General features: G+C 35.1%; 3 protein-coding genes and 2 pseudogenes across 7 annotated transcripts; 2 read left to right on the top strand and 3 right to left on the bottom strand.

The window, feature by feature from the left end:
• Window positions 1-6367: 6367 nt before the first annotated feature.
• Window positions 6368-7618, top strand: LOC104750597 (uncharacterized). The gene is made up of 2 exons (XM_010472417.3): window positions 6368-6834; window positions 7208-7618. The coding sequence occupies exons 1-2, from the start codon at window positions 6514-6516 to the stop codon at window positions 7355-7357; spliced, it is 471 nt and encodes a 156-aa protein (XP_010470719.1). The 5' UTR covers window positions 6368-6513; the 3' UTR covers window positions 7358-7618.
• A 1353-nt stretch (window positions 7619-8971) lies between these two features.
• On the bottom strand, window positions 8972-9653 carry LOC104750596 (putative E3 ubiquitin-protein ligase XERICO). Its single transcript, XM_087491099.1, has one exon. It carries the CDS (start codon window positions 9519-9521, stop codon window positions 9126-9128), a length of 396 nt encoding a protein of 131 aa, XP_087347225.1. The 5' UTR covers window positions 9522-9653; the 3' UTR covers window positions 8972-9125.
• Window positions 9654-9891: 238 nt separating this feature from the next.
• LOC104750595 (uncharacterized) lies at window positions 9892-14311 on the bottom strand. 4 transcript variants are annotated; one of them, XM_087491096.1, is made up of 17 exons: window positions 14047-14291; window positions 13798-13937; window positions 13167-13206; window positions 12917-13084; window positions 12712-12823; window positions 12470-12619; window positions 11965-12069; window positions 11773-11856; window positions 11586-11701; window positions 11385-11486; window positions 11181-11294; window positions 11034-11090; window positions 10865-10931; window positions 10694-10747; window positions 10516-10590; window positions 10388-10423; window positions 9892-10271 (listed from the first exon to the last, which is right to left on the bottom strand). In XM_087491096.1, exons 4-17 carry the CDS (start codon window positions 12934-12936, stop codon window positions 10149-10151), a joined length of 1215 nt encoding a protein of 404 aa, XP_087347222.1. In that variant the 5' UTR covers window positions 12937-13084; window positions 13167-13206; window positions 13798-13937; window positions 14047-14291; the 3' UTR covers window positions 9892-10148. The 4 variants fall into 4 exon arrangements, with proteins under 4 accessions (XP_087347222.1, XP_087347221.1, XP_087347223.1 ...); XM_087491095.1 differs by lacking the exon at window positions 13167-13206 and having other exon boundaries at window positions 14047-14311; XM_087491097.1 differs by lacking the exons at window positions 13167-13206; window positions 13798-13937 and having other exon boundaries at window positions 14047-14309.
• A 721-nt stretch (window positions 14312-15032) lies between these two features.
• LOC104750594 (chloroplast sensor kinase, chloroplastic-like) lies at window positions 15033-18119 on the bottom strand (annotated as a pseudogene). Its single transcript, XR_015585052.1, has 9 exons — window positions 17497-18119; window positions 17242-17403; window positions 16862-17164; window positions 16700-16765; window positions 16534-16602; window positions 16354-16446; window positions 16048-16253; window positions 15689-15966; window positions 15033-15572 (listed from the first exon to the last, which is right to left on the bottom strand). The product of XR_015585052.1 is annotated as a chloroplast sensor kinase, chloroplastic-like (transcript).
• A 3444-nt stretch (window positions 18120-21563) lies between these two features.
• On the top strand, window positions 21564-23292 carry LOC147925695 (uncharacterized; annotated as a pseudogene).
• The last annotated feature ends 1371 nt before the right edge of the window (window positions 23293-24663 follow it).

Below are 24663 nucleotides of genomic sequence, written 5' to 3'. Positions count from 1 at the left end.
AGTTAAATTTATTATTTTTTTAATCAGAATTGATTTTATAACACAACTGATTTTTATATTTTAAAAAATTGTGTATTTAAAATTAAATTTTTTTTCCTTAATACTAATTTTTTTATATAAGATAATATTTTATTACCTTCATCAATCATATATATTTTTATCAAAATATATCAAATAAACCCCCGCGTAGCTATAAGCTCCTAAGGTTGTCACATAGGATTTAAAACATCCAATAGAGATTCGACATGTCATTAATTAACTTTTAAAAAAAATTCCAGAATTTTGTATATTCAGATTTTTTAAACGACCAATCAAAATTAGAGATCTCAATATTTAATATTTTTGATATTATGTAAAATTTCTATATTGAAATACTTATAAATATGTGTATGTACAATGTCCCACATCGACTAGAAAATTTTAGACAATAGCTGAGAACAATTATAAATAAGATTAATTTGCTTCCAACTATGAATGAACATGAAGCTTGATTTAACATACGTCCAAATTTCAAGATTTAAAATTTTAAAAAGTTTTAAATATTACAATTACAAACTTTTAAAAGGTTCAAAAATATTATAGTTTTAAATATTACAATTATAAAATTTTAAAATGTTCAAACATATTATAAACAATTATATGCAACATCACCAGTTCGAATGTTCAGTCCGCCTCGCCTCAACGTCCAGTTAAATCTAATTCTTTTGATCAGAATTTTTTTTAACACAAGTGATTTTAAGATTTTTTTAAAAATTGGGTATCTAAAATAATTTTTTTTTACTTAATAGTAATTTAAAGTTTTCTACAAGATAATATATCATAATTTTCAGCAATACAAAATTTATCAAATTAACCCACGCATAGCGTGGGTTTAAAACCTAGTCTATACTAAATAAAAGTAGGAGTTATAAGCTTCTTAAGCTGTCCACCTAGGATTTTTAACCACCAATAGGGATTAGACACTTCATTAATTAACTTTTTTAAAATTTCCAGAATTTTATATATTAAGAATTATTTTAAACAACCAATCAGGATTTGACATGTCATTCATTAACATTTTTTAAAATTTCCAGAATTTTTAGACAATGGTTCAGAACCAGTATAAATAAGATTAATATGCTTCCAACAATGAATGAGCAGGAAAGCTTGATTTATCAGGCGTCCAAGTTTAAAAGTTTAATTTGGTTTGATCCAGTTTTTTATTTGATCAAATTAAAACTTTAATAAGTTTCGAAAAATATATATTATAATATTTAAATTTTAAAAGTTTAAATATTATAAATATGAAAACTTTTGAAAGTTCTTAGCTTTTTAAAAGTTTTTAAATATTATAATTTTTAAATTTTAAAAGTTTAAAATATTATAAATTTTGAAACTTTTTAAAAGGTTCAAATTTTATATTTCGAAACCTTTTAAAATTTTAAAATATTATAAATATTGATGTAAAACATAAATTATCTTATTTATCTACGTTTGTGCTATTTATTTCTTATGAGCTGTAAAACTTATTTTTATGTATGATTATATAGATGAGTTGATATTCTTTCATTAATCTTTTAATTTTTATCTTATTTTTTATTTTTATGAGAAAGAAATGATTTTGTTTTTGGAGTTTGATGGGTTAACAAGTTGTGTAGTAGTCTAAAAAAATGTTTTAACATTTCCAGAATTTTCTATATTAAGAATTATTTTAAACAACCAATCATGATTTGACATGTCATTCATTAACATTTTTTAAAATTTCCAGAATTTTTAGACAATGGTTCAGAACCAGTATAAATAAGATTAATATGTTTCCAACAATGAATGAGCAGGAAAGCTTGATTTATCAGGCGTCCAAGTTTAAAACTTTAATTTGGTTTGATCCGGTTTTTTATTTGATCAAATTAAAACTTTAATAAATTTCAAAAAAATATATTATAATATTTAAATTTTAAAAGTTTAAATATTATAAATATGAAAAATTTTAAAAGTTCTTAGCTTTTTAAAAGTTTTTAAATATTATAATTTTTAAATTTTAAAAGTTTAAAATATTATAAATTTTGAAACTTTTTAAAATGTTCAAATTTTATATTTTGAAACCTTTTAAAAGTTTAAAATATTATAAATATTGATGTAAAACATAAATTATCTTATTTATCTACGGTTGTGCTTTTTATTTCTTATGAGCTGTAAAACATATTTTTGTGTATGATTATATAGATGAGTTGATATTCTTTCATTAATTTTTTTATTTTTTATCTTGTTTTTTATTTTTATGAGAAAAGAAATGATTTTGTTCTTGGAGTTTGATGGGTTAACAAATTGTGTGGTAGTCTAAAAAAAATGTTTTTCAGTGGAAGAATGTGAAGAAGTTGACGAGGAAGAAGAAGAAAAAGAGTATAACAAAGAACCAGACGGTAAAAGTAATGATGACAATTACCACAAAATTTGAAAATGAAAATGAGAAGAAAGAATATGAAAAATAAGAAAACATTGAATAAAAAAACACGAAAATATAGGTGGTAGTGATCAGTTAAATATGAAAACGAGTTAAATTCATGATGATAAAATTGTTTTATTTTTCTGGTGGTCAAAGAAATGGTTTAGGATATGTGAGGTCATCAGTTTGATTTGCCTCGCTTGGACGTCGAGTTAAATTCATGATTTTTATTATCAGATTTGATTTTATAACACAACTGATTTTTATAGTTTAAAAAATTGTGTATCTGAAATTTTTTTTTTTTTTCTTAATACTAATTTAAATTTTTTATAAGATAATATTTTATGACCGTCATCAATCATATATAGTTTTCATCAAAATATATCAAATACACTCACGCGTAGCGTGGATTCAAAACCTAGTTATAAATAATAAATATGCAATGAATGAATATTTAAATTAGTATATTTTCTATAAAAAATAGATAGAATATTGCTTAAGTGAATGATGGTGTGGAGAAAGAAAAAAAGAAAAAAGTTAACTTTGTATATATATATATATATATATATATATATATATAGAAGCTGCCATGTTTATATTGCCTAATTTTTTTTTTTTTAACAATGTCTCAAACTAATAGGAAAATATTGAAACCTTTATGTGTAATGTTTTTTTTTTTTTCAGCAAAATACCTTTATGTGTAATGTAAAGTCTTCATAAAGTAAAAGGATCGAAGCCTAAGGCCATCCGAAAAATTCTCAGTAGTCCGCGTTTAGATAACTCTTCAAACTTTGCAAGCATTAGATTCAATTTCCATCATTACGATTAAAAAGACCATTCCACGAGAGATGGGACTTAGATTAAACGTATCCATTATTAAAAGCATCTAGTTCAATCGTATAATAAACCGACACTAACCACTTTTCGTTTTTTCATGGGCATATATACTTAATAACTATCCTCAAAACCCATTGGCCTACTACATCTTCAAAATTTCCACGTTAAGTTGTTTTTCTTCTTACTTGTATAAAATTATACATCAAAAGACATGTGTGTCTATATATTTAATGGTATAAGGAAGGAACATTGGCCAAACCTGAAATGATCTAAAGGAAGAAAAGGTATCGGATTCAGCCTAATCGTCGGTCTTAGATCCTTAAACATATCTTATATATAGTCCCTCTGATTATGCAATTAGATGCAATTCCCATCATCACAATTGAAGAGACCATTTTAGAACAGAAATGGGACTTTTGTTGAACTTATCTACATGCCTTTTCCCATATGTTTCTTTAATCGTTACTAAAGTTGCGGTCAAGACACGCCATGCGATCGAATAATCAACAATAACTCTCCTTGTCTCTTTTTCTTGAGCATATATATCTTAGAATATATCCTCTAAACCCATTGACAGCAGCATATGTAGATGGAAGAACGATCAGATGTTGTATTCTTGTTGTATGGTAGGTTATTGACCCATCACAAAACTGGATTGATCCAAAACTCCTGCACATTTTGGCTTCTCTTAGGTGAAGGTATATTGAGTTGAGGTGGAGTCAGTTATACTGTGTAAGGGCACACAATTAAGATGCTCAAATTATAAATAATGTCAATGGGCGTTTAGAAGAGAGACATGCGACCTATTCTTTTTTTTGGTACCTAGCAACGGTTATAGGTTTCAGCTATAGATAAGCTCTTTCTAGTGAAAGAGAGGAAAAGATGATATATCCAATCAAGAGAGAAAGATCTAAGAAACTGGATCATCTCCAACTGAGAAGAAGGTCGAATTTTATCAAGAACATTAGGCATGCACACTAGCTAGCTAGTATATATATTTTGAAGAGTCAGGTCAGACGGGTCAGGACCACTTGAGTGTTTAAACCTATTTTCGTTCTCGTCTTCTACTAGGTACCAAGTAAACGAGAATTAAAACGGTTATTTGCAAAACCTATATTTGCTCACTTTATATTTATTAAGATTTGCTAGAATTATTAATGAACTAGCTGGATGGGTTTTATGATATCTGCGCAGATAAGATTAACATACTGATTTTCAATATGAATAAATATAAATCGTGAGTGCCTTGTTTCCTTAGAGATACCCCTGAATTGTAATGATAATCGTGATTCGTGAGTTACATGTCCTGACACATGATAAAAGATTAGACAATAGTTCATGATAAAAGATTAGACAATAGTTAGTGTAAGATGAGCTTTGACAACTTTAAGACCATCTTACCATTCATAAGCAAGAGTCTCCATATCTCATAAGTTGACAACGTTACAGAGCCATCGCACAAGATATTGGGCCACAAGCTCAAAACTATGTTAAGGCTGGCTTTTTAGTAGACCAAAGAAAGAAAAAAAAATTGTAAAAACTGGTGGTGTTATAGACCAAAGAAAGACCACAAACACAACTTTGTACCCTTTTACCACTACACTAATGGCATTTTATTGAAATCTGAGGGCCAAAATATTGTATATAATATCCGGGTCGCAAGCACATGCTTCATCAGCATGTGCTTGGGCTCTTAGCATTTGGGGAGTACTACAAAGTAAACTTGGTCCACAATATTTGACCTAAACACTTTTAGTCGGGTCCAAAGAACAAAAGAAAAAGATTTACATAATGCTTTGTACGTCCAAATATATCCAAAATATGAATGAAATTTTTTTAACACAAACAAAATTAAAATAAACCCGTTATAAACAAAGAAAATTTAGATTTCAGAAGATACGCCGTACATTATGCTACTGTCAAATTTTGGGAAGAAGATCCTTGTGGTTCTGTCTAAAGTGAGCATTGACAATTTGACATCTTTAGTCCTCCTGACCTTCATAAGCGCACAAATGTTCTCCATATCGCGTAATGTTGGTTACTCGTAATGAAAGATTAGACAACTGTTAGTGTAAGTGAGCTTTGATTTCTTTAATTAGTCCATCTCACCATTCATAAGCTGATAAGGAAGTGTGTACATATTCTCCATACGGCATAACGTGACCATATTAATATTACTCAATACTCATGTGACCCACGTTACAAGCAAGCGTTTTGGAAGTACACAAGTAGAAAATGACTTTATCCATATGATTATGATCTAAAAGTCTAAACACTTTTAATCCAAATATGAATGTCAATCTTAAACTCAAAACAATTTTTTTAAAAAAAAACAAACTAAAACCCGTAATAAATACAACTAGCCTAGGTTAACTTGCCACTTTTGGAATTGGAATTTCCCATGTGAAAGGGATCAATCTTTAATGAAAAAGAAGAAAGGAATTAGAGCAAAATGTCTATTCAACTTTCAGGACGGTGGTGATAGAAAAGAGGATAAGATTCTGATCATACCATGATATTAATAATTAATCTCCAAATGGAATCATATCGAACACTAATTAAGATGAAAACTAGCCTACTATAACTACAATTATTGAAACACCTGAAATATTTTAATCACCTACTATTAATATCAAAGAGAAATAACACAAGTGATATATATGAAGAAACATGCTTGATAAGTTTATATGTCTTCTTGGTAAAAACTGTCTCGAGTGAACATATTGTTGGAATAAGGCTTAGTGTGTTCCTGAAAAGGTTGGACTTGGTACACCTTAGCTTCTCTCTGGTCCTGATTGCTGGTTCGATGACCATATCAAAAAAAAAACCCCCGTAGTACATAGAATGAGACTAGGTTTAATATCCAGTTTCGTATTACACTTCAATCAATTCAGTAAATTTGGAGTAACATCCAAAAGAAAAAAAATGCCAAAGAAAGAAGAAAAAATAATTAGAATTTCTCAATGGAATTGGACTGATCATGCATTAAAAAGAAGAATGGAATAAGAACAAACATGCCTACCCAAAATATGGTATGGTGGTGGAAGATAAATTAATAAATGAGAATAAGATTCATATCATATATACCATGATATATTACGAATAATTACCAAGAAGGAATCATATCAAAGACTAATAAAACGAACACTTGACTTATACAAGACTTGTGTATATATAAACACCTGAAAGAGTTTAATCACTTATCCATATCAAAGAAAAATTAACAAAAGTATATATTTACATAAAAGAGCGAAATGCTTGACAAGGTTATCGGAGGGATTACCGGAGGAATTACCGGAGGGATTGGAGGGTTAGTCGGAGGGGTGAGGGACGGATACTACGAAAAGGATAAACGGAGAGGCCGCTACGGCTATGGCTTCGAGGAGCACAGGGAGGTTGTGTCTCGTGTGCAGACCGATGGAGGCTACTCTGATCGTCATGCCCGCTACAATCACCACAAGAGGCTTCCAGCTCACCACATGCTCCCAAACTCTAACGTGGAGGAGTTCTATGAAAGCAGACAGAGCCACCACACCACTGCGTTGCCGTACCAAAGCAACAATTACCACCACAACGTAAGCGACAATCTCTATGGTGTCATATCTTACTAATATTCATGCTATGACGTTTTGTTATATATTTTTTCCAAGCTGTCTATAACTATTTAAAATTCCTGAAACTTTATGCTAAAATTTTTGTTAAATAAAACTATTGATTCTTGATTTTTTATATACACTTAAAAAGAATAAAAAGACCGTTTTAGAACCATAGGCAAAGGAAACAATGGTTTTGACGTTTGGGAAAAAAAAAGATAAGTGTTTTTTTTGTATACTAACAAAAAAAAAGTAATCTTACGTAGAGCCTTCAAGAATTGTCATCCTATTAATTAACCAGTATTACTTTATTTTATTTTATTTTAATGTCGCTAGCTTAATGATCACTGTGTAGGGAAAAATGGGTAATGGATGGCAGGGGCAGCATGAAGATGCATACAACGACGGGTACGGCGGGATGAAGCAGCAGAACAGGCTTATGGCTCCTCAGGTTCCAACACGCCAAGTGTACATGAACCCCATTCAAGACGGCCACTACCACTAAATACAAAGACAGGGATTAAGGGACTCTAGACTGCACCCATATACTCTGCCGGCTCATATATAAAATGTTAATGATTATATATGTATCCTGAATAATAAACGTGCAAGATGTATGTGTGTGATTGACATGTTTCAGTATCGTACAAAAACCAAATAAGGGACCTTTTAACAAAAAAAAGTGTTCTTTTGTTTGATGACCCTATGAATACCATGGAGTGTTGTATTTGCTGCTTATGTTTAATAAAAGTGATGTTTATTATCAGCTGATTTGTATACAGAGATGCATGATTCATCCAAACATGTATGATTTCATTGCAGCATAAGACTAAATCGAAGTGACCAAAAAAAAGAAGCATAAGACTAATTTCAAGCTTAATGAGATTCTTTTTCTGGCCTTGATCAAGAGGAAGAATCGTCAATAAAGTGAAATCACAAATCTAGTATCACTTGTTTAAGAGAGACTCTTCAAACTTTGCAAGCATTAGATGCGATTTCTATCATAACGATTGGAAAAAAAAAAAGACCATTCCACAACAAAGATAGACCTTTAAATTGAACTTATCCCCATATTTGCTAAAGGTACGGTCAAAACACGCAATGTGATCCATTATTAATTTAAAGCATCTAGTTCGGTCGAAAACCAAAACTCTCGTTTACCGACAGGAATAATAACCAACATATATGTGATCTACTTCTCTCTCCTTGGAGTTTACTTTAGTTGTATTTTGTATCCTTTATAATTTCATGTCTGTCGTTATTCCTGTGGTACGTAGTTGGTAAAATGATTTTGTAATCGTTCTGTTGATATAATATCTTAACCAAAAAAAAAAACTCTCGTTTACCGTTTTCAGTTTGTTCATGGGCATATATACCTTTGGCAACTATCCTCTAAAACCACTGGCCCAACTCTTAAAATTTTTCCATGTTAAGTTGTTTTTTCCCCTTCTTGTTGAATATTACTAAACCATATAAAGTTATACAACAATAGACATGTGCGTCTGCGTCTATCTATATATATTTAGTGGCCCAAGCCTCCAAGGAACATTGGCCAAACCTGGAATAATCTAAAGGAAGAAAAGGTATCGGATTCAGCCTAATCTTTAAAGACTCTAATACAACATATGCGCATATATAGTCCCTCAGATGATTTCAAATGTATACGGAGCAACAAGAAGAGACCAAAAAATCGTAATTCCACTAGCAACAATGGTACTCGAGAGCTTCCTTCAGCATAAAGCTCATCATCATCATTACCATCGTCACCATCATAGGAACTCGATGGTTGAGAAACCGTATCATCAAGTTATGGAGTATGAAGACTTGAACCGTGACGTTATGAAGGCGTCATCACATGATTCACATCATATGAGGAAGGTGAAGAGTGAGAGGATAGCAAGAGATGAGGATGTTGACAAAGAAGCAGAGAATTTCATCAATCTAAAGCACAAGAAATTCAGCAACTGTATATAATCTTGTTTCTTTCGTGAAGCTTAGTAATTATTCGCTTAATATATGTTATTTGTGTAATAATTGTGACATCCACTTTTGTTTTGTATAACAAAACTGATGTATGATAGCAGTTGTGAGTATGAATTACATAAGATCAAGACACAGCTATCAAAGTACTTTTATTTAAGTAAAATAAACAACTCTTCCAAAATCCACGAAGTGGAACACAACAGAATCTGAGTTTCCCAAAATAGAAACTAGAAAAAAACATTAAAAAAATGGTGAAAAGCCATAAAAGGAAAGTAGAGTAAGATCCATAGCTAAAGGATGGATCTACATAGAGGACATGTGGTGTGGTTATTACCAAACCATTTATCAAGACAAGCCGTGTGAAAGTAATGCTTGCAAGACACTAACTCAGTCACTTCCTCCTTCTCTTTAAACCCACATAGACACACACAACACTCCAAATCTTCTCTCTCCTTCATGCTTCCTTTCACACAAAGAGTATCAAAGTGTGTGATTGAGATTCTATTTCTTTCTGAATCCTCATGATCTACGCCATCCTCTATGTTCCTTGCCTCATTGGTATCAGAGCTCACCACTTGAAGAACAGACCTTACCATGTTCTTCAAGATAGACACCGAAACAACTGTGTTCATCACTAGCATTGGCACTAATCCATCAGACGCCGTCGGGTAATGAGAAAGACCCATTCTTCTTCCTAAAGATACTTTCTTTCAGTTTCTTGAATCTTCAGGAGATGAATTTGAGATCTTTCAGGAGCTTTAAAATAAACTAATAAAGAGAGCAAATGAGGAAGTTTCTTTAATCCAGCCACTACTGTCTAATAATCCTCTGGCTTTTAATTTATCGGTCTAAACGTGTGGCATGACGCGTGAGGTACGAGACAAACACATGATTGTGACTGTATCACAAAAGTCTCTGACACGTGGTTCTAAGGAAATGCTTTGTGGAAAGCTTCTCAAGTTCCTGTGCGTCAGGAAACCGACACGTGTGACTCCACTGATCCATGGAAACATAACACGCCACACCATCTTTGTAACACGGCTCTTTGCCACTCACTTCAGAATTTTCTTGTAGATAAAGTAAAACTCACAATGCTTAACATAGTATACACATCACATGCCACTAGTTGCACTAGTGCTGGATGTTGATACACAAGTGCTTTACTGGATCAAAACATTCATCTTTTTGTTTATTCGATGGAAGGTTGTGATGGGTATATCTACTACATAAACATATACAGACTCTATATGTAAATGTAAGACACTATGTGAACTGAATCTGTCAGCGTCTTGGCTACTTAAAAACTCTCCTATTTAAATGGCTGTTGTTGTTGAATTGGAGGAGCCTTCTACTTGTAAAGATTTGAAATAATCCTTTTCTGCGCTAGCCATTCTACTCTGGAACATTGTCCATTCCTTTGTGCATCTATCCCTCACCTGCAAAACAAACACAATAAACATTTTGAAGTCGCTTGTCGCACAAGTTATGTGTCTTCCTCAAAACAACGCAATTCTCAGCACAAGAGAGAGAGCTAAAAAAAAAGCTTTGTTACCCCTTGCCATGGTGCTTTCCCGTCCGTCGCTTCACCCTACAGAAAGCCAAATCAGATTTTTGAGCGCAGAGGTTAAGGTCAAACAGATCACGCTAAAATGGACATAGAGAGAGTTCTATGGGGCTTACTTGGTTGCCAAGGGAAGGAAAAGATTGATGAACGACCCACTGAGAATCTACTACTCCTATCTTCTCATGTGCAGGCTGCGTTTTGGTGTAAATATCGTCAATTAACAAACGATATATATAATTAAAGGAAAGTTTATTTTGCGTGACAAACAGCGAACTGAAAGTGTCCAACTCTTACCTCAACACATCTTCTGAGTGCAAAGTCAAGTCCCCAACCGTGAACCAAATCATTCTGTTAAACAGTTTAGGTAAGAAGGCATATAAGTGAGACTGACAAGAAGAGAGGTTTAAAGAAAGAGGAGAGAAGAGGAATGAAAAATTTGAGCAAATAGATGATAAAGTAAGGAACCTGGATCACGTGCCACACGCATCGCCAGGCGTCTCTAGAAAACACAGGAGCCATGATCTCGACGAATCTGCATTTGTCAATGACACAAAAGTTCGAGACTAGTTAGTTCCCCTGTTATACGAGAAAAAAAAATAACTCGTAACAGGTAGAATGAAATGATTCTACATACGCAGCACATGGAGGGAGATGAGGATCTGAGCACCATCCAGGTCTTTCTTCTGTTATCCTGATAAGTTTCAAAGCACAGAGTTTTGTAAAGATCATTACACTTAAAACTAAACATGGCCAGAATCAGAGGGATGTTTGTTCATCATACTTGTGGACTTCCATATCTCCTCTTCTCTTTGTCATCTGCCACGTTAACCCCTGGTTTGGTTCCAAGCCAGGTTGGGAAATCTCCAGGCCATGTTTCTTCACCATCTTTATGTACCTGGGAAAAGGGTAATCAAGATGATCACAACATATCAAATATAAAACAAGAAAAAGGGAAAGAACCCACGAAAGGTTTAAAACAACTTACTCTTCTGCATTAAAATGCTCTACCCCAAGGTCTTCATCCCAGATGAATATATAATCATATCGTGCTACAATATCAGGGTGCAAAAACCTCTTTGCATACCACCTATCATATTTTCAGGTGCCAAGAGAGTCAATAGTCATAAACATCACCAAAATATTTTCTATCATAAAGAATAAAGAGAGGTTGATAAGCTGTTGATACCATTTAGTCTGCTTTCGAACGCTAATGTGTATAGCAGTCTTCGACCATTCAAACTCATCCCACTCGCTTACTTGGCCGTCATAATGAAACAGGACAATGGTGAAGTTTTCTGAAAACTGTGGAGAAGATGATAAATACTTTATGACGTGAAGTCAAAACATCAAATTAATAAAGGGAATGAACCAACCTTCTTGACACAAGCATCAATATTTGCTTTCTGATTAATACCCACTGTAAATGTTGCGAGGTATCTTGGTTCACTGGTCAAATCCTGAGGAAGAAAAAAAGGTATCAAAATTACATTACTTTTATATATCAAGTAATGCAGCTACAAAAAATGGTTTTGATGATAATAGAAATGAATGGTTCAATCACACACCTCCTGCGGTAACCCCCATAGTCTGCGCAAATAGAAGTCTGATTCAGCAGCAATCATACCCGGTGGCAACATTTCAGCACCACGAGGATTTGAAGGTACCCAAATCTGCAGCAAACTCAGAAATGAAACATGAAAACATGGACAGATACGAGAATATTAATCAAGAAAACACAGTAATAAAAGGTTAACAAACACATGTTCTTTTCATATCTAGTTTGATAGTTTCTTTCAAGTTTGGCAATGTGAAATCTAAATGACTGAACTATGTAAGTTATATGTTAGTTGGTACTTGGTAGTCTCATGGTACAAAGCTAATCAGATGTAAGAATCCTCAAACATATATATCACTGGGGAGACCTAAGATTTTATGTGTTTCCTCATTGCAGAAGAATTCCAGTTGCATATTGGAATATGAATCATGAATGGGTAAGGGTAGACCAAACTTGTAAAGCTACTGTAAAGTTCCAAAAACATTCGATAAATTTATTAAGGAGTAGAAGCGTGCCTTCGATTTGTCGATTGGACTGGATGAGCTGCTATCATTATCCTTTGATGATGACCAAGCTTTATGACTTTCTGGAGTTGCAATTGTCGAACCCTTTTCCTCTACATATGACAGATCGTTTGAAGGAAGAAAGTTTGTTGGGAGACTCACCTGATAATATAAGACCAAGAAATTGTAAAGATGAACAAGAGAACAAATCTAATCAAACACAGAAATGGGAAGAGAAGGATTGATTCTACAACCTTGGTGATTGATAATGATGGAAATGATATTCCAATCAAAAAGCCAAAAGTTACTCCGAAAAATGCTGTTGCAATGATCTTCATCCCGTCATTTGATTTCCTACTAATAGAACTATAAGAACAAGAACGAAATGGCTAATAAGGTTCTCTGCACCTCTTGAAAGACTGACCAAATTCGTCAAAAAGAGAGAGACAAGATCATGACCTGCGTGAAAATATTCCCATATCTTCTCTAATCTTCTGAATTGTACTTCAAGAAGAGGTTTGTCACCCACTGGGGATTCTCTCTACTGTAGTAACTTCAAGACTAAAGGCTCCTCCTGACAGTAGAGAAGCCAGGAACCTTCTATGTGTAACACCACGAGTCCGTTATCTAGAGAAGAAAAAAGAGGCTTTTGAATAAGTTCCAATGCCAAGAGAAGAAGACACAAGATGGCCAAACAGACTAGGACCACCATTTAAATGGAAAAACTGGTCATCATCCATCCACGCTATCTAAATGTCAAAAAAGTAACTCATTATCGTAGAACCTACAGCTGAATACAATATAGTGCTTCTAAACCCAACCAGGGGATAAAAAGGCTTCAATACCAAACTATTGACCAGACTATATATACCCATAAGTCAAAAACAAACCAATTAGATCATTCCCTTAGAACAAGCAGTGCTATAAACAAGCAACAAATCATGTGCTTTCCCTTTGACAAAAAGCAAAACAAACCCACCCTCAAAACTAGGAGCTATACAATCAAAGCAATCACAAGAACATGAATCACAAAAAACAGAACACTTTCCTTAGATTGCAAGACACACACACAAAAAATAAACAACTAAACCGGAGATAAAGTCAGCTCTGTATCACATTTGAATAAGAGAACACAAACTTCAAATACCAAAAACTAATCAAAAGCAGACTAAGAATACTAAAAGAGCAATGAAACAGAAGCAAAATGGTTACCAAAACGACAAAATTCACCAATCGCTTACGCTAAAATTCCACAAAAAAATCCCAAATTTCATCGATAAAATAAACAGAATTATCCTACAAGAAACAAAAAGGCATCACATTTAAAACCCGAAACGAACCTGGGATTAATCAAAAAAGGCCAAGAACCAAGTTGAAGAACACGAGATAATCGCTTCTCAACGAAACCCAAAAACCCCCTCTTCGCAAAATTCGAAACACACACACACAAAACAAAACACACCCCTGTGATCGCCTTCGTCTAGAGAACACCAAAAGCGTGAGAGGAAGAGAATGATTAAGAAACGCGTTTTTTTTTTTTTAATCTTTAAAATCCAAAATAAAGGAATGATTTTTCTTGAAACCCTTACCGAGATTTCTTGACTTTTCCTTTTTCAAGAAATTCAAAAGAAAAGTTTAGGTTTTGGTGACCAAATAGGGAATTTTTCTGGGCGTGTATTTTAGGCTCAAAGCTGCTTCTTCCTACAATTTAATTTTCAAAAAGGCAAAAAAAAAAAAAAAAAAGATTCAATTTTTTTTTTTTTTTTTTGCTGGGGTTGGAGTTCGAAATCCCTAAAACGACACAGTATTTGTAAAACTGTGTCACGATATGATTGGTTTAAATACTTGAAATGCGCGTAAAAATAAGCACAACAACAAAATTAATATAGGACCCGCCCGACACGACACAACACGCATATCCGTGGACCGTACTTGGTCGACATATAATGATGCCAATCAAAATTTCACAATCTACTGTTTTGATATTTTTTATATCTTAATGTTAAGATTCAAACAAATCTATCAAACTCACTTTTTAAAAATCTGTCATTTTGTCATATTCTTTGCTGCAACTTTTTTTTATTTAAAAAAAATAAGAATAAACCAAGAGAGTTGAGTTTTGCGATATCTATCCGGAATTCACGCAAAGATAAGAAGATGGTGGTATAAGAAAAGCAACATAATCAAACTATAATGTATGATGATGGGATAAATAGAGTTGCCAAACTATAATAAGGAAAGTACCAAACTGAAGAGTCCACTTTCTTTAATAGGAGAGGTCCCCCTACTTTCATTTCTTGCTTTTCGTACATTATTATGTTATCATCCATCCAATTCGTGACATGTTTTAGAAGACGAAAAGTTAATAAAATTGTGACATTGGTAAAACAAAAAATGGTGGATGGATAAAAACGATGCAGTAAAAAAGAAGCAATCGAAATTGGATAAATAAGGCAACTGTAATATTTTTGGGAGTCATTCGAAAAGGTGATATGTTCACATCATATTCAAATACAAACCACAAGAGAGAAACAATAAGAAGTGCCATTTTCACTTTCAAGATTCATAAACTGCGTTTGGTATAATAGAGCTGTTTATAATAATCATTAAGCAATCTGTTCAAGTCTATATTACAAACTACAAACTCTACTTATATTACTTACATAAGAATAGAGCTGTATATTTACGTTACAATGTCCACCTATGTAGTTTGTAGACATGACTTTTTTGGGTTATGTACATATTATGTTGTTTTTTACACACTGATCAACAAATCACAAATTGACTATACATTGGCCTCACCACACATAGGCAAGCAAAATACTCTTGAGGCTAAAAGATTCACAAGGCAAAGAGAGGGAAATGAAAACTATCCTTCTTTGGTTTCAGATACTGCTTCGGGGAAGGGAGGGAGCCAGATTTCTACACGAGTACCCCCAACTCCTACGGCTGCATCAGAGCTGCGAGGGGATATAACCCTGAGCACGCATCCGTAACTCTCCAGGATCTCTCGGGCTACGGTTAAACCAGCCACAAAGTTCCATGTCATATTGTCTTCAACCATGTTTTCCGACAGGAGTTCTGCTCCAAATGGTGTTAGTGAATGCATTTGCGTCTGCATTGATGTAACAAATTTATGTTAAAAAGCAATATGATTCTCATATCATATGAAACTGGTAAGACATCAGACTTAAATACAGGAAGCAGAATATAAAGTTTGGTCTTGTTTACCATATAGCGCATATCAGGACCATCGTCATCAATTACTACCAGACTACCACCAGCAGGAGCACTGGTCGACAAAATTTCAACTTTTCCCCCAACATGAGTGCGCAACAGAGCACCTTCAATGAGATTGCTTAGAGCCTGCCTTAAAGCCGGTTCTTCAACAGAAACTTGCAAGGAAGCTGAATTTTCACCTAGCTCCACCACTCTTTGCTGAGTAAGGGCTAGTGGTCTCACAGTCTCGACCATATCTAAAAGCACATTAGAAATGTCGCATGGTCTTCCTGACATAAATGAAAGAGATAAGCTCTCCCAACACTTTATTTTGTTGCAAAAAGTTCAGTTAATGGCTCGAAAGCTTGTACCTTATGCTTTGCGATTGTACAGGTGCCAGGGCCAGAGGTGGCATAGGCATTTCAGAATCATCTGATCCAGAACCCAGGGAAAGGCGTGTACTTGGGATTTGTGACCCATCAATGGGGTCCTTTTGTTCATAGTTTGATCTCCTTGATTCATTATGTGTTTTGTTTATCTTCTTCAGGGCTTCTTCGTTGTGGCGCACTATATTAGCCTGAAAATGAAATGCTTTGTAAAATATACACATAAAAAAAAATCAATTTAGGTAATAACACTCACAAGTACCAAAAGGGACAAAGTAAGAGAAGGTGGACCTTTGTCAAGTGAACTGCATCCTGAAGTTCTTCAAGGGTATCTTTTATTTGATCACCTTGAACTATTAAGTCTTCCACAATATCATGTGAAACCTACAAATGTACAAAACCCCAAGTCAGTCTGATACTTGCAAGGATCAGTAAATAACAATTCCAGCCACAAATGTTAACTGTAAGGACCTGACTTCTCTTCGTGTGAGTTGAAAGCATTTTACTTAAAGTCCTGATGGTAGAGAGCGGACCACGGATCTGCCAAAACACAAGAAAGAAAATGCATGATATAAACTACAAGGAGACGTTAACATGAGATGTATCTGTGGTAAGTTAACAAGTGTGTGGCTTGTACCTGCTCCACTAGCTTACTCATCCTCACATTGCTTTGTCAAGATGACTGTTGAAGTAACATTGTTTTCTACACATACCCACAAAAAAGAAAAGATCAATAAGGGTTAAAAAGAATCAAACACACGCAATGCCATCAACAGAAGAGACAGGATATAAGAACAACCTGATCCATGACATACGCCATAGCCAGAGTCCGCGAAATATTAATGGCGTAAGATCTCTGCTCTGCAGTGAACACCTTAACAGATGGAAGTTTAACTTTAGGTGATTTTGTATTAGCTGAAGCAGGCAAAGCATAAGCTTCCTCAGGAGAAGGAAAATGCTTTAAACCACGCGGCTTCTCCTCTTCCTCTTCAACCTTCTCCTCCTCGGCTTCTACAGGTAACTCAGCAACTAGGAAACCGACAACAAACGGGTGTTTCACCATAGGAAACACAGCAGCTCTATGTTTATTCACAAGTTCCACCTATCATCATCATATTATGTCAACAAAAAAACGATAAGTGAACTCGAGTTTTAAGGCAGAGGAAGCAGAACACATACTTGTTGACTAGAAAGTGATGCTTCAGCAGCTCGTAGACCAGCAGGGATACCAAAGTTCCCAACTAAGATCACAACGTCTCCAGCATTAACACTTGGGTAACATGTGACACGACGCAGCTCTAATCGATCCATTACATAGCTACCAGCTGGTCTTACATATATCTAAACATAACATAAACAAAGAAAAATCCCAACTTTAATTCAAGAACACTCTGTTTTTTTTTTCAGGTAAAAAAATGGAGTAAGAAGACGAACCGAGAGGACTGCATTTGGATCCACGATTTGACGAAAGAGATCCAATTGCTCGAGACAAAGACGTTGGAAATCAGGACTTGGCAATATAATCTTAGTCTTGAGATGGTCTTTCTCAATCATCTGTTTGAACTCTACAGGAGTAGTTGAAGCTCCACGAATCGCGGAAGCTATAGCGGAGGCAGAGGCCACCATGGTCTCTCCACCGGGTTCTGAATCTTCATTGGATACAGTGTGGTTCACGTAACGGAGACCGCGTGTGAATATAGAAGACGACGAGGAGGATGAGGGTGAGGATGAGGAGGAAGAGGAAGATGCATTGAGTAGCTTGATCGAAGGGTTAGAAGGTCTAGGGTTTGGAATACAATTGGAGAAGTGTAAATTAGGGTTGGATGAGAGAAGGGTCTGAGAAGCGATTGCAGAAAGAAGCATCACTACAGAACACGACAGTGGAGTTTTACTTTTGTGGCTGAGACTGAAACTCTCGCGAGGAAGACGATGCGGATGATATTATTATTACACACACAAATTACCAATAAAACGGCCACGTATTACAAACTTCCGACAATAATGTCAGAGTCGAAAACACCGTCGTTTATTAATCTGGAACAAAAACAAATATACATTATGTTTTTTCTTTCCTTTTCAAATTTCAACTAGAACCGCTATAGCGGGGGGGGGGGGGGGGGAATATTTACAGTAAATTATATAAATGTGTAATGAAACTGGATTAAATTGTAAAAGGAAATAAGTGAATAAATTGTAATATAATAAGTTTAATACAATGAAAATAAATAAATTTGATACAAAAAAAATAGAAAAAAATTAGCAGCTCCAGGGAATATCTATAAATATTTAATTCAATTTGTTCATTTTTTATAAAAAAATAGGTATATATGTAAAATATTAAAAAATATTACATTTCTAAAAATTACATACTTATAATGTATGTTGTGATGAACCAATCCGCAAAAAATTATATTCGTAAAATATCAATCATAATCCGTTCTACGGTATGATTGGAATTTTTGCAAGCCAACCCATGTTGATAACATGTATTATTTGTTTTTTTTACCAAAATGACACCTCTCTTTGAGTGAATTTATTTGAATAAATAGTCTTAAGGGACATAAAATAAATGGGAAAATTACATTTTAAACCTTCAAAGTGTCATTGAGTAGCACTTTAAAACTTGAGATATTTTCACTAACACTATAAACCTTTAAAATGATTTCACTAACACTTTAAACCTTAAAACTAACTGACATGTTTGTACTGCCACTAAAGATGAAGGAACAGTGATATCCGTCAACGTGAAATAGTTAAACTATGCTGGTTTGATTTAAATATTTGTTTAATGAATTTAATTTAACTTAATTATTTATAAAGATTGGTAAAAAAAATGAAAAATACATCAAAGCAAAAAAAAATGAAGAATCAGAGGTAAGGTTAAAACATTTGACAAATATAAAATTTAAGACGGCAATAGATTTAGAAGATTCATTGGTTTCCAATGAGAAGTCAATCGATTTGAATCAGAATCCAGTGGATATGCATTTATTAAAAGGATTAATAATGTGAAGAGTAACGTCGTAAAAGTTTTGTCTACAAAGAATATGAACACAAATTTATTTTTATCTTTTTTATTTATTTACACAAACTAAAACTAATTAAAATTTAGATTAAACCAACATAGTTTAACTATTTCGCGTTGATAGAGATTATTATTCCGTTATTTTTTATGGCGGTACAAAAATGAAAGTTAGTTTTAAGGTCTAAAGTGTTAGTAAAATCATTTTAAAGGTTTAAAGTGTTAGTAAAATCATTTTAAATATTTATAGTGTTAGTGAAATTCTCTCGAGGTTTAAAGTGCTACCTAGTAACATTGTGAATGTTTAAAATGTGATTTTTAAAAACAGGAGAAGAACATAGTATAAGAAAACAAACGTAGAGAAAAAACCAAAAAAGCTCTCTTTTCTCCTCACCCCCGACGCCGGCCTCACGCCGGTGGTCGGAAATTTCTGAAAATGACAAAAATAAAGAAAAGAAAACCTTTTTGTGGCGTCGTTCCGGGCTCCTCTACCTTTGCTGCGGTTTATGCTCGAGCCTCCGATTCACTTGTTCCCAAAACTCGATCTGATAGCTCTTCATTTCTCAACGCAAAGAATGTCTCTCCGACTGCTTTTACGACGGTTTCGACTGAGGAAGCACCTCTCCTGTCAACCAGTGCTGCTGTTCCCCCCCCCCCCCCCTTGCGATAGCCTCGAAAACTGTGCAAGATCTAGATCTGGCGACTAGATCCAACTCTTTAGTCTCCACCATTGAAGGCACAGCCTCTGGTGTCGAGTCTTCGGTCACCACAGAGACAAACAATGTCTTGGCCCCCTCATATGCCAAATTGACTGCTCCCAAAGTAGATTTGGCCGTTTCAATCAAGCCTCTAGTGGACAAACCAATTTCCACCCCTCTGGTGGTTGTATCTACTACAAAGATTGCCACTCCAGCTTCCTCTCTCTCTGCTCCTGCAAACAAAGCCGAGGAGTTACACACGGTTCGCGCTGGTACTATAGATTATCGGCATGGGAAGGATAAATGGTTGACGACTGTGAAGGGTGATCTAAAAACGATCACAGATCCTGACTCTACATTCACTCTCCCTTCAGGTGAGCTATGTGTACACATTCCAAATGAAGTCATTGAGCGTAATAGGAAAACCTGGGATTTCTTCATCATTGGGCAGTTCTACTCTGATCCTCCTTCTCAAGGCACTATCTACAATATAGTAAATGGTATATAGAGCAAGCAGTATAGAGATATCACTGTCTCAAAACTGGAAGGCAATGCTTTCTTATTCAATATCCCAAACTCGCTCACCAGACACATGGTTCTGACTCAACGGCTATGGAAAATAGAAGGTCAAACTATGTTCGTAGCTGATTGGAAGCCTGGAGTGATTCCGACAAAACCTGAGCTCTCCTCAGCGCCAATTTGGCTCGAATTGAGAAACGTGCCTTACCAATTTTTCCATGACGAAGGCCTCACTCGCATTGCTAGTTTGGTGGGACACCCAAAGTCCCTTCACCATGCTACAACAAATAAGACAAACCTGGAGGTAGCAAAGGTCTTCACCATCATCGACCCTAGGAAGCCATTGCCAGAGGCGGTCAATGTCCAGTTCGATTCAGGTGAAACATGCAGGATACTGGTTTCAAGTCCCTGGATGCCCCCAGTCTGCTCGCATTGCAAGGAAATAGGTCACAACCTAAGGCATTGTCGAGCGGCACCGGTTACTTGCACAAACTGCGCATCTACTACGCACCTATCGGTGGCTTGTCCAAAGTTGCAAGCTCGAGATCCAAAACAAAAGCGCATAAATCAGCGTAGACGACGTTCTCGCACTCCTGCCCCACTTCCTGCAATTCAAACCCCGACTGATAAAAGCCAAGAACTACCGACTCAGGTATGGAAGGCAAAAGTCAGCAATGTAGATCCTATGATTCACTCTTTGCTTGGCAGTAGTTCGAGTGGTAATAACCTCTCCCAAACAAGTATGAAAGGATCCCCAAATCAAACCTTACCATCAAAGGATCCGGATCAGGTGATTACTGAGTTACCCTCGGGAAAAGCTACCTATTCTGCAAACTCAAACCCTACCCCTGTAAACTCAATGCCGACTCCTGCAACGCCTTTTTGTGGGTCAGGATCCTATTCCCAGCACAACCCTGACTCAGATGTGGCTGATGACTCTTCAGATGTTGCTTCCACCGCCTCTGAAGAAGAGAGATTCATTAAGGTGTTGACAAAACGGCAGCGGAAAATCCAAAGAGGCAAGGGCCTCAAACTCTCAAACTAATATATATGTATACAAAACTTTTTTGTTGGAATGTTAGGGGCTTCAATATAGCTAGCCACCGACACGGATTTAAGAATTGGTATAAGGCAAATAAGCCTGTTTTTGGAAGAATTATTGAAACGCATGTAAAACAACCAAAGGAGCGGAAGTTTATAAACAATCTCCTTCCAGGTTGGCTTTTTGACGAGAATTACAGGCTCTCGGAGTTAGGGAAGACATGGACTTATTGCTAACCTTCAGATGCTCTATAGACCAGATTACAGAGTTGGAAAAGGATTTCTCAAATGAGGACATTAAAGCAGCGTTCCTCTCTCTTCCACGTAACAAAGCTTGCGGCCCTGATGGCTACCCAGTCGAGTTTTTCAAAGAATCCTGGAGCGTTATTGGAGCAGAGGTAACCTCTGCCATCAGAGAATTTTTTGAATCAGGGAGCTTGCTTAAACAATGGAACACAACCACCTTGGTTCTCATCCCTAAAACTGTAAATGCTTCTAGTGCTGCTGACTTTAGGCCCATCGCTTGCCTAAACACCCTCTATAAGGTCATTGCCAAACTGCTGACAAACAGACTCCAATCTCTTCTGGCAAATGTGATCTCCTCTTCACAATCCGCTTTTCTCCCTGGAAGGTCTTTAGCTGAAAATGTTCTCCTCGCTACTGAATTAGTACATGGTTACAATCGGAGGAATATATCTCCAAGAGGAATGCTTAAAGTGGATTTGAAAAAAGCTTTTGATACGGTGCGATGGGAGTTTGTCTGTGCCGCCCTCCGAGCTATCAAAGTCCCGGAAAGGTTCATAAATTGGGTCCAGCAATGCATATCTACGCCAACTTTCACAGTCTCAGTAAATGGTTGCAACAGGGGTTTCTTTAAAAACTCCAAGGGGCTAAGACAGGGGGATCCCTTATCCCCCTATCTCTTTGTCCTCGCAATGGAAGTCTTCTCCAATTTACTTCAGTCGAGGTTTGATGCTGGCTACATCCATTACCACCCAAAGACAAACGACTTAGAGATTTCCCACCTATGTTCGCAGATGACGTGATGATATTTTTTGACGGAGGGCACTCTTCTCTTCACGGTATTTGTGAAACGCTCGATGATTTTGCTTCTTAGTCTGGCTTGAATGTTAACAAAGACAAGAGTCAGCTTTTCCATGCTGGACTGGATACAAGCGCTTCTACTGCAATGGAGGCATACGGCTTCCCGCTAGGCTCCCTACCCATCAGATATTTAGGATTGCCTCTAATGAACAGAAAGCTACGCATCACGGAATATGAGCCCCACTAACTCGCTCTGCCCCGTCTCTGATCATTTATGATCATCTTTGCACCATCCCAGTCCCAAACGGGTTGGAATAGGATGATTATTATTGGTGCGTAAATGATGTTACTTGTCAAGGTTTCACAACACCAATGACGTGGGAGGTGCTAAGACCCCGAGATACGGTGAAAGATTGGTCAACTTCCATTTGGTTTAAAGGAGTTGTGCCTAAATATGCTTTCAACATGTGGCTAAGCCACCTGAATCAACTCCCTACCCGAGAAAGGTTAAGGTCGTGGGGTCTGATTCAAGTGGATACATGTTGCCTATGCTCTATTGCTACCGAATCCCAGGATCATTTGCTCTTATTTTGTGAATATTCTGCTCAGGTATGGAATCTGGTCTTCAACTGATTATGTCCGCGTCAGAGGCTGTTTTGTTCTTGGGCAGAACTTCTATCGTGGACTAGACGATCCTCTCTGGGAGCCCCCTCCCTCCTAAGGAAACTATCAGCTCATGTAGTCGTATACAATCTATGGAAACAACAAAACAATATTTTGCACAACTCCACCAGACTCGCTTCGCAGCTCATATTCAAGCTTGTTGATCGAGAACTAAGGAACATCATCAGATCAAGAGCCTCCAGGCGACGGTGGCAAACTTTGATGGCCAGTTGGATCCGCTAACTCACCCCTATCTCACCTGTAACTTTTTTGTAGCCTTATTTTATTTTTTTTGTCTTGGCTACATATACGGTTGAAGTTACTCTTTTGTATTAGTTTCTAAACTTTATTTCTATGATATCTACAGATTTAGAAAAAAAAAAAAAAAAAAGTGATTTTCCCCAAAATAAATAGCCTCCATTTGGGCTTTAATTGTTTTCATATATTGTTGGGCTTTTGCCGGTTATGTTTCATATTAACAAAATACGTTTCTGAAGAAAAAAACTTTCTAACTGATTATGATTTTTTTTTTTTTAGATAAGCTTATTATTGAAAATGATATCTATAATTTATTTTTATTTTTTATCTTATTATGTTCAGCTGATTATGTTAGTACTGATTCAATCGCTTGTTAATATTATTGATGGAGACGATTATTTGAGTGTTGATTCGATTCCTATAGAATCCCTCATTCAGTATTTGCTATGAATTTTCAAACCCACATGATCGAATTATATCTCCATGGGTGTAAATTTATGATTAACTCATCTGTACTGATTTCTTTTAAAAATCGATTACTTGATGAAATTTTAGAGAATATTCAACTTTTAGTTAAGTTGAAGAATACTCCCAACAGAACGAAATAAAAAGAAGTTTTAATTATGTTTTTAAAACAACCATATGAATAAACACTGTAATATCTAAATTGTTTTCGCTTTTCAAATGGCAGGTCAATCAATATTGACAAAAATGGATACTATGAGATGAAAACGATTACTGTGTGGAACTCTCATAACTTCAAATCTAAAAGGTTATTATTATTATTATTTTTGAACAAAAAGGTTAGTTATAATAAGTATGATTTAGTCTTTTCTTCTACTATTTTTCAAATTATAGTATCTTAAGAATGTGAAAAATAAAAATATGATCATTCATTAATGATTAAGCGATGCATACTTACTTATCAAATACCACAATCCAACAACAACACAACATAAACAAAATCAGACAAAGTACAATCAAATACTTTAGAAATGACTAAGCATAATGAACACTACTAAATTTAAAAATTCTGACCAACCGATTCATATACATTTTCTTGAGCTTCACCTTCATAGGTAATTTTTCATTTTGCAACCAATTCACATCTGCAATAAAAGAAACCAAAAAATCAAGTCTAAACAATCAATAAGACAAATTATAAAACCATAAGTATAGATATGGTTAAGCAAATAAAATTGACATTACGGGTTAAGTTTTGTTTGTACCTTTGAAATAATATAGGGATATCTTCCAAAACCTAGTAATTACATATAAAATGATTATATTAGATTAAAACAAAATGAATTAGAAAATTAATATTATTAACATATTAGAAAGTGAGAATAAGGGCTT

The sequence above is a fragment of the Camelina sativa genome, chromosome 16 (genome assembly GCF_030686135.1).
Source record: "Camelina sativa cultivar CO46 ecotype springtype chromosome 16, ASM3068613v1".
Classification (NCBI taxonomy): domain Eukaryota; kingdom Viridiplantae; phylum Streptophyta; class Magnoliopsida; order Brassicales; family Brassicaceae; genus Camelina; species Camelina sativa.
This window is presented reverse-complemented; position numbering and strand designations above follow the sequence as displayed.

Excerpts from the sequence above, each read along its gene's own strand:
- LOC104750596 (XM_087491099.1), bottom strand. The coding sequence starts at position 9,521 with ATGGGTCTTTCTCATTACCCGACGGCGTCTGATGGATTAGTGCCAATG.
- LOC104750595 (XM_087491095.1), bottom strand. The coding sequence starts at position 12,936 with ATGGGAATATTTTCACGCAG. Across the intron at positions 10,932-11,033 it reads CATCTCCCTCCATGTGCTGC|ATTCGTCGAGATCATGGCTC; the intron begins GTATGTAGAATC and ends TGACAAATGCAG. Across the intron at positions 10,424-10,515 it reads TTCCTTCCCTTGGCAACCAA|GGTGAAGCGACGGACGGGAA; the intron begins GTAAGCCCCATA and ends GGCTTTCTGTAG.
- LOC104750597 (XM_010472417.3), top strand. The coding sequence starts at position 6,514 with ATGCTTGACAAGGTTATCGGAGGGATTACCGGAGGAATTACCGGAGGG. Across the intron at positions 6,835-7,207 it reads GCAACAATTACCACCACAAC|GGAAAAATGGGTAATGGATG; the intron begins GTAAGCGACAAT and ends ATCACTGTGTAG.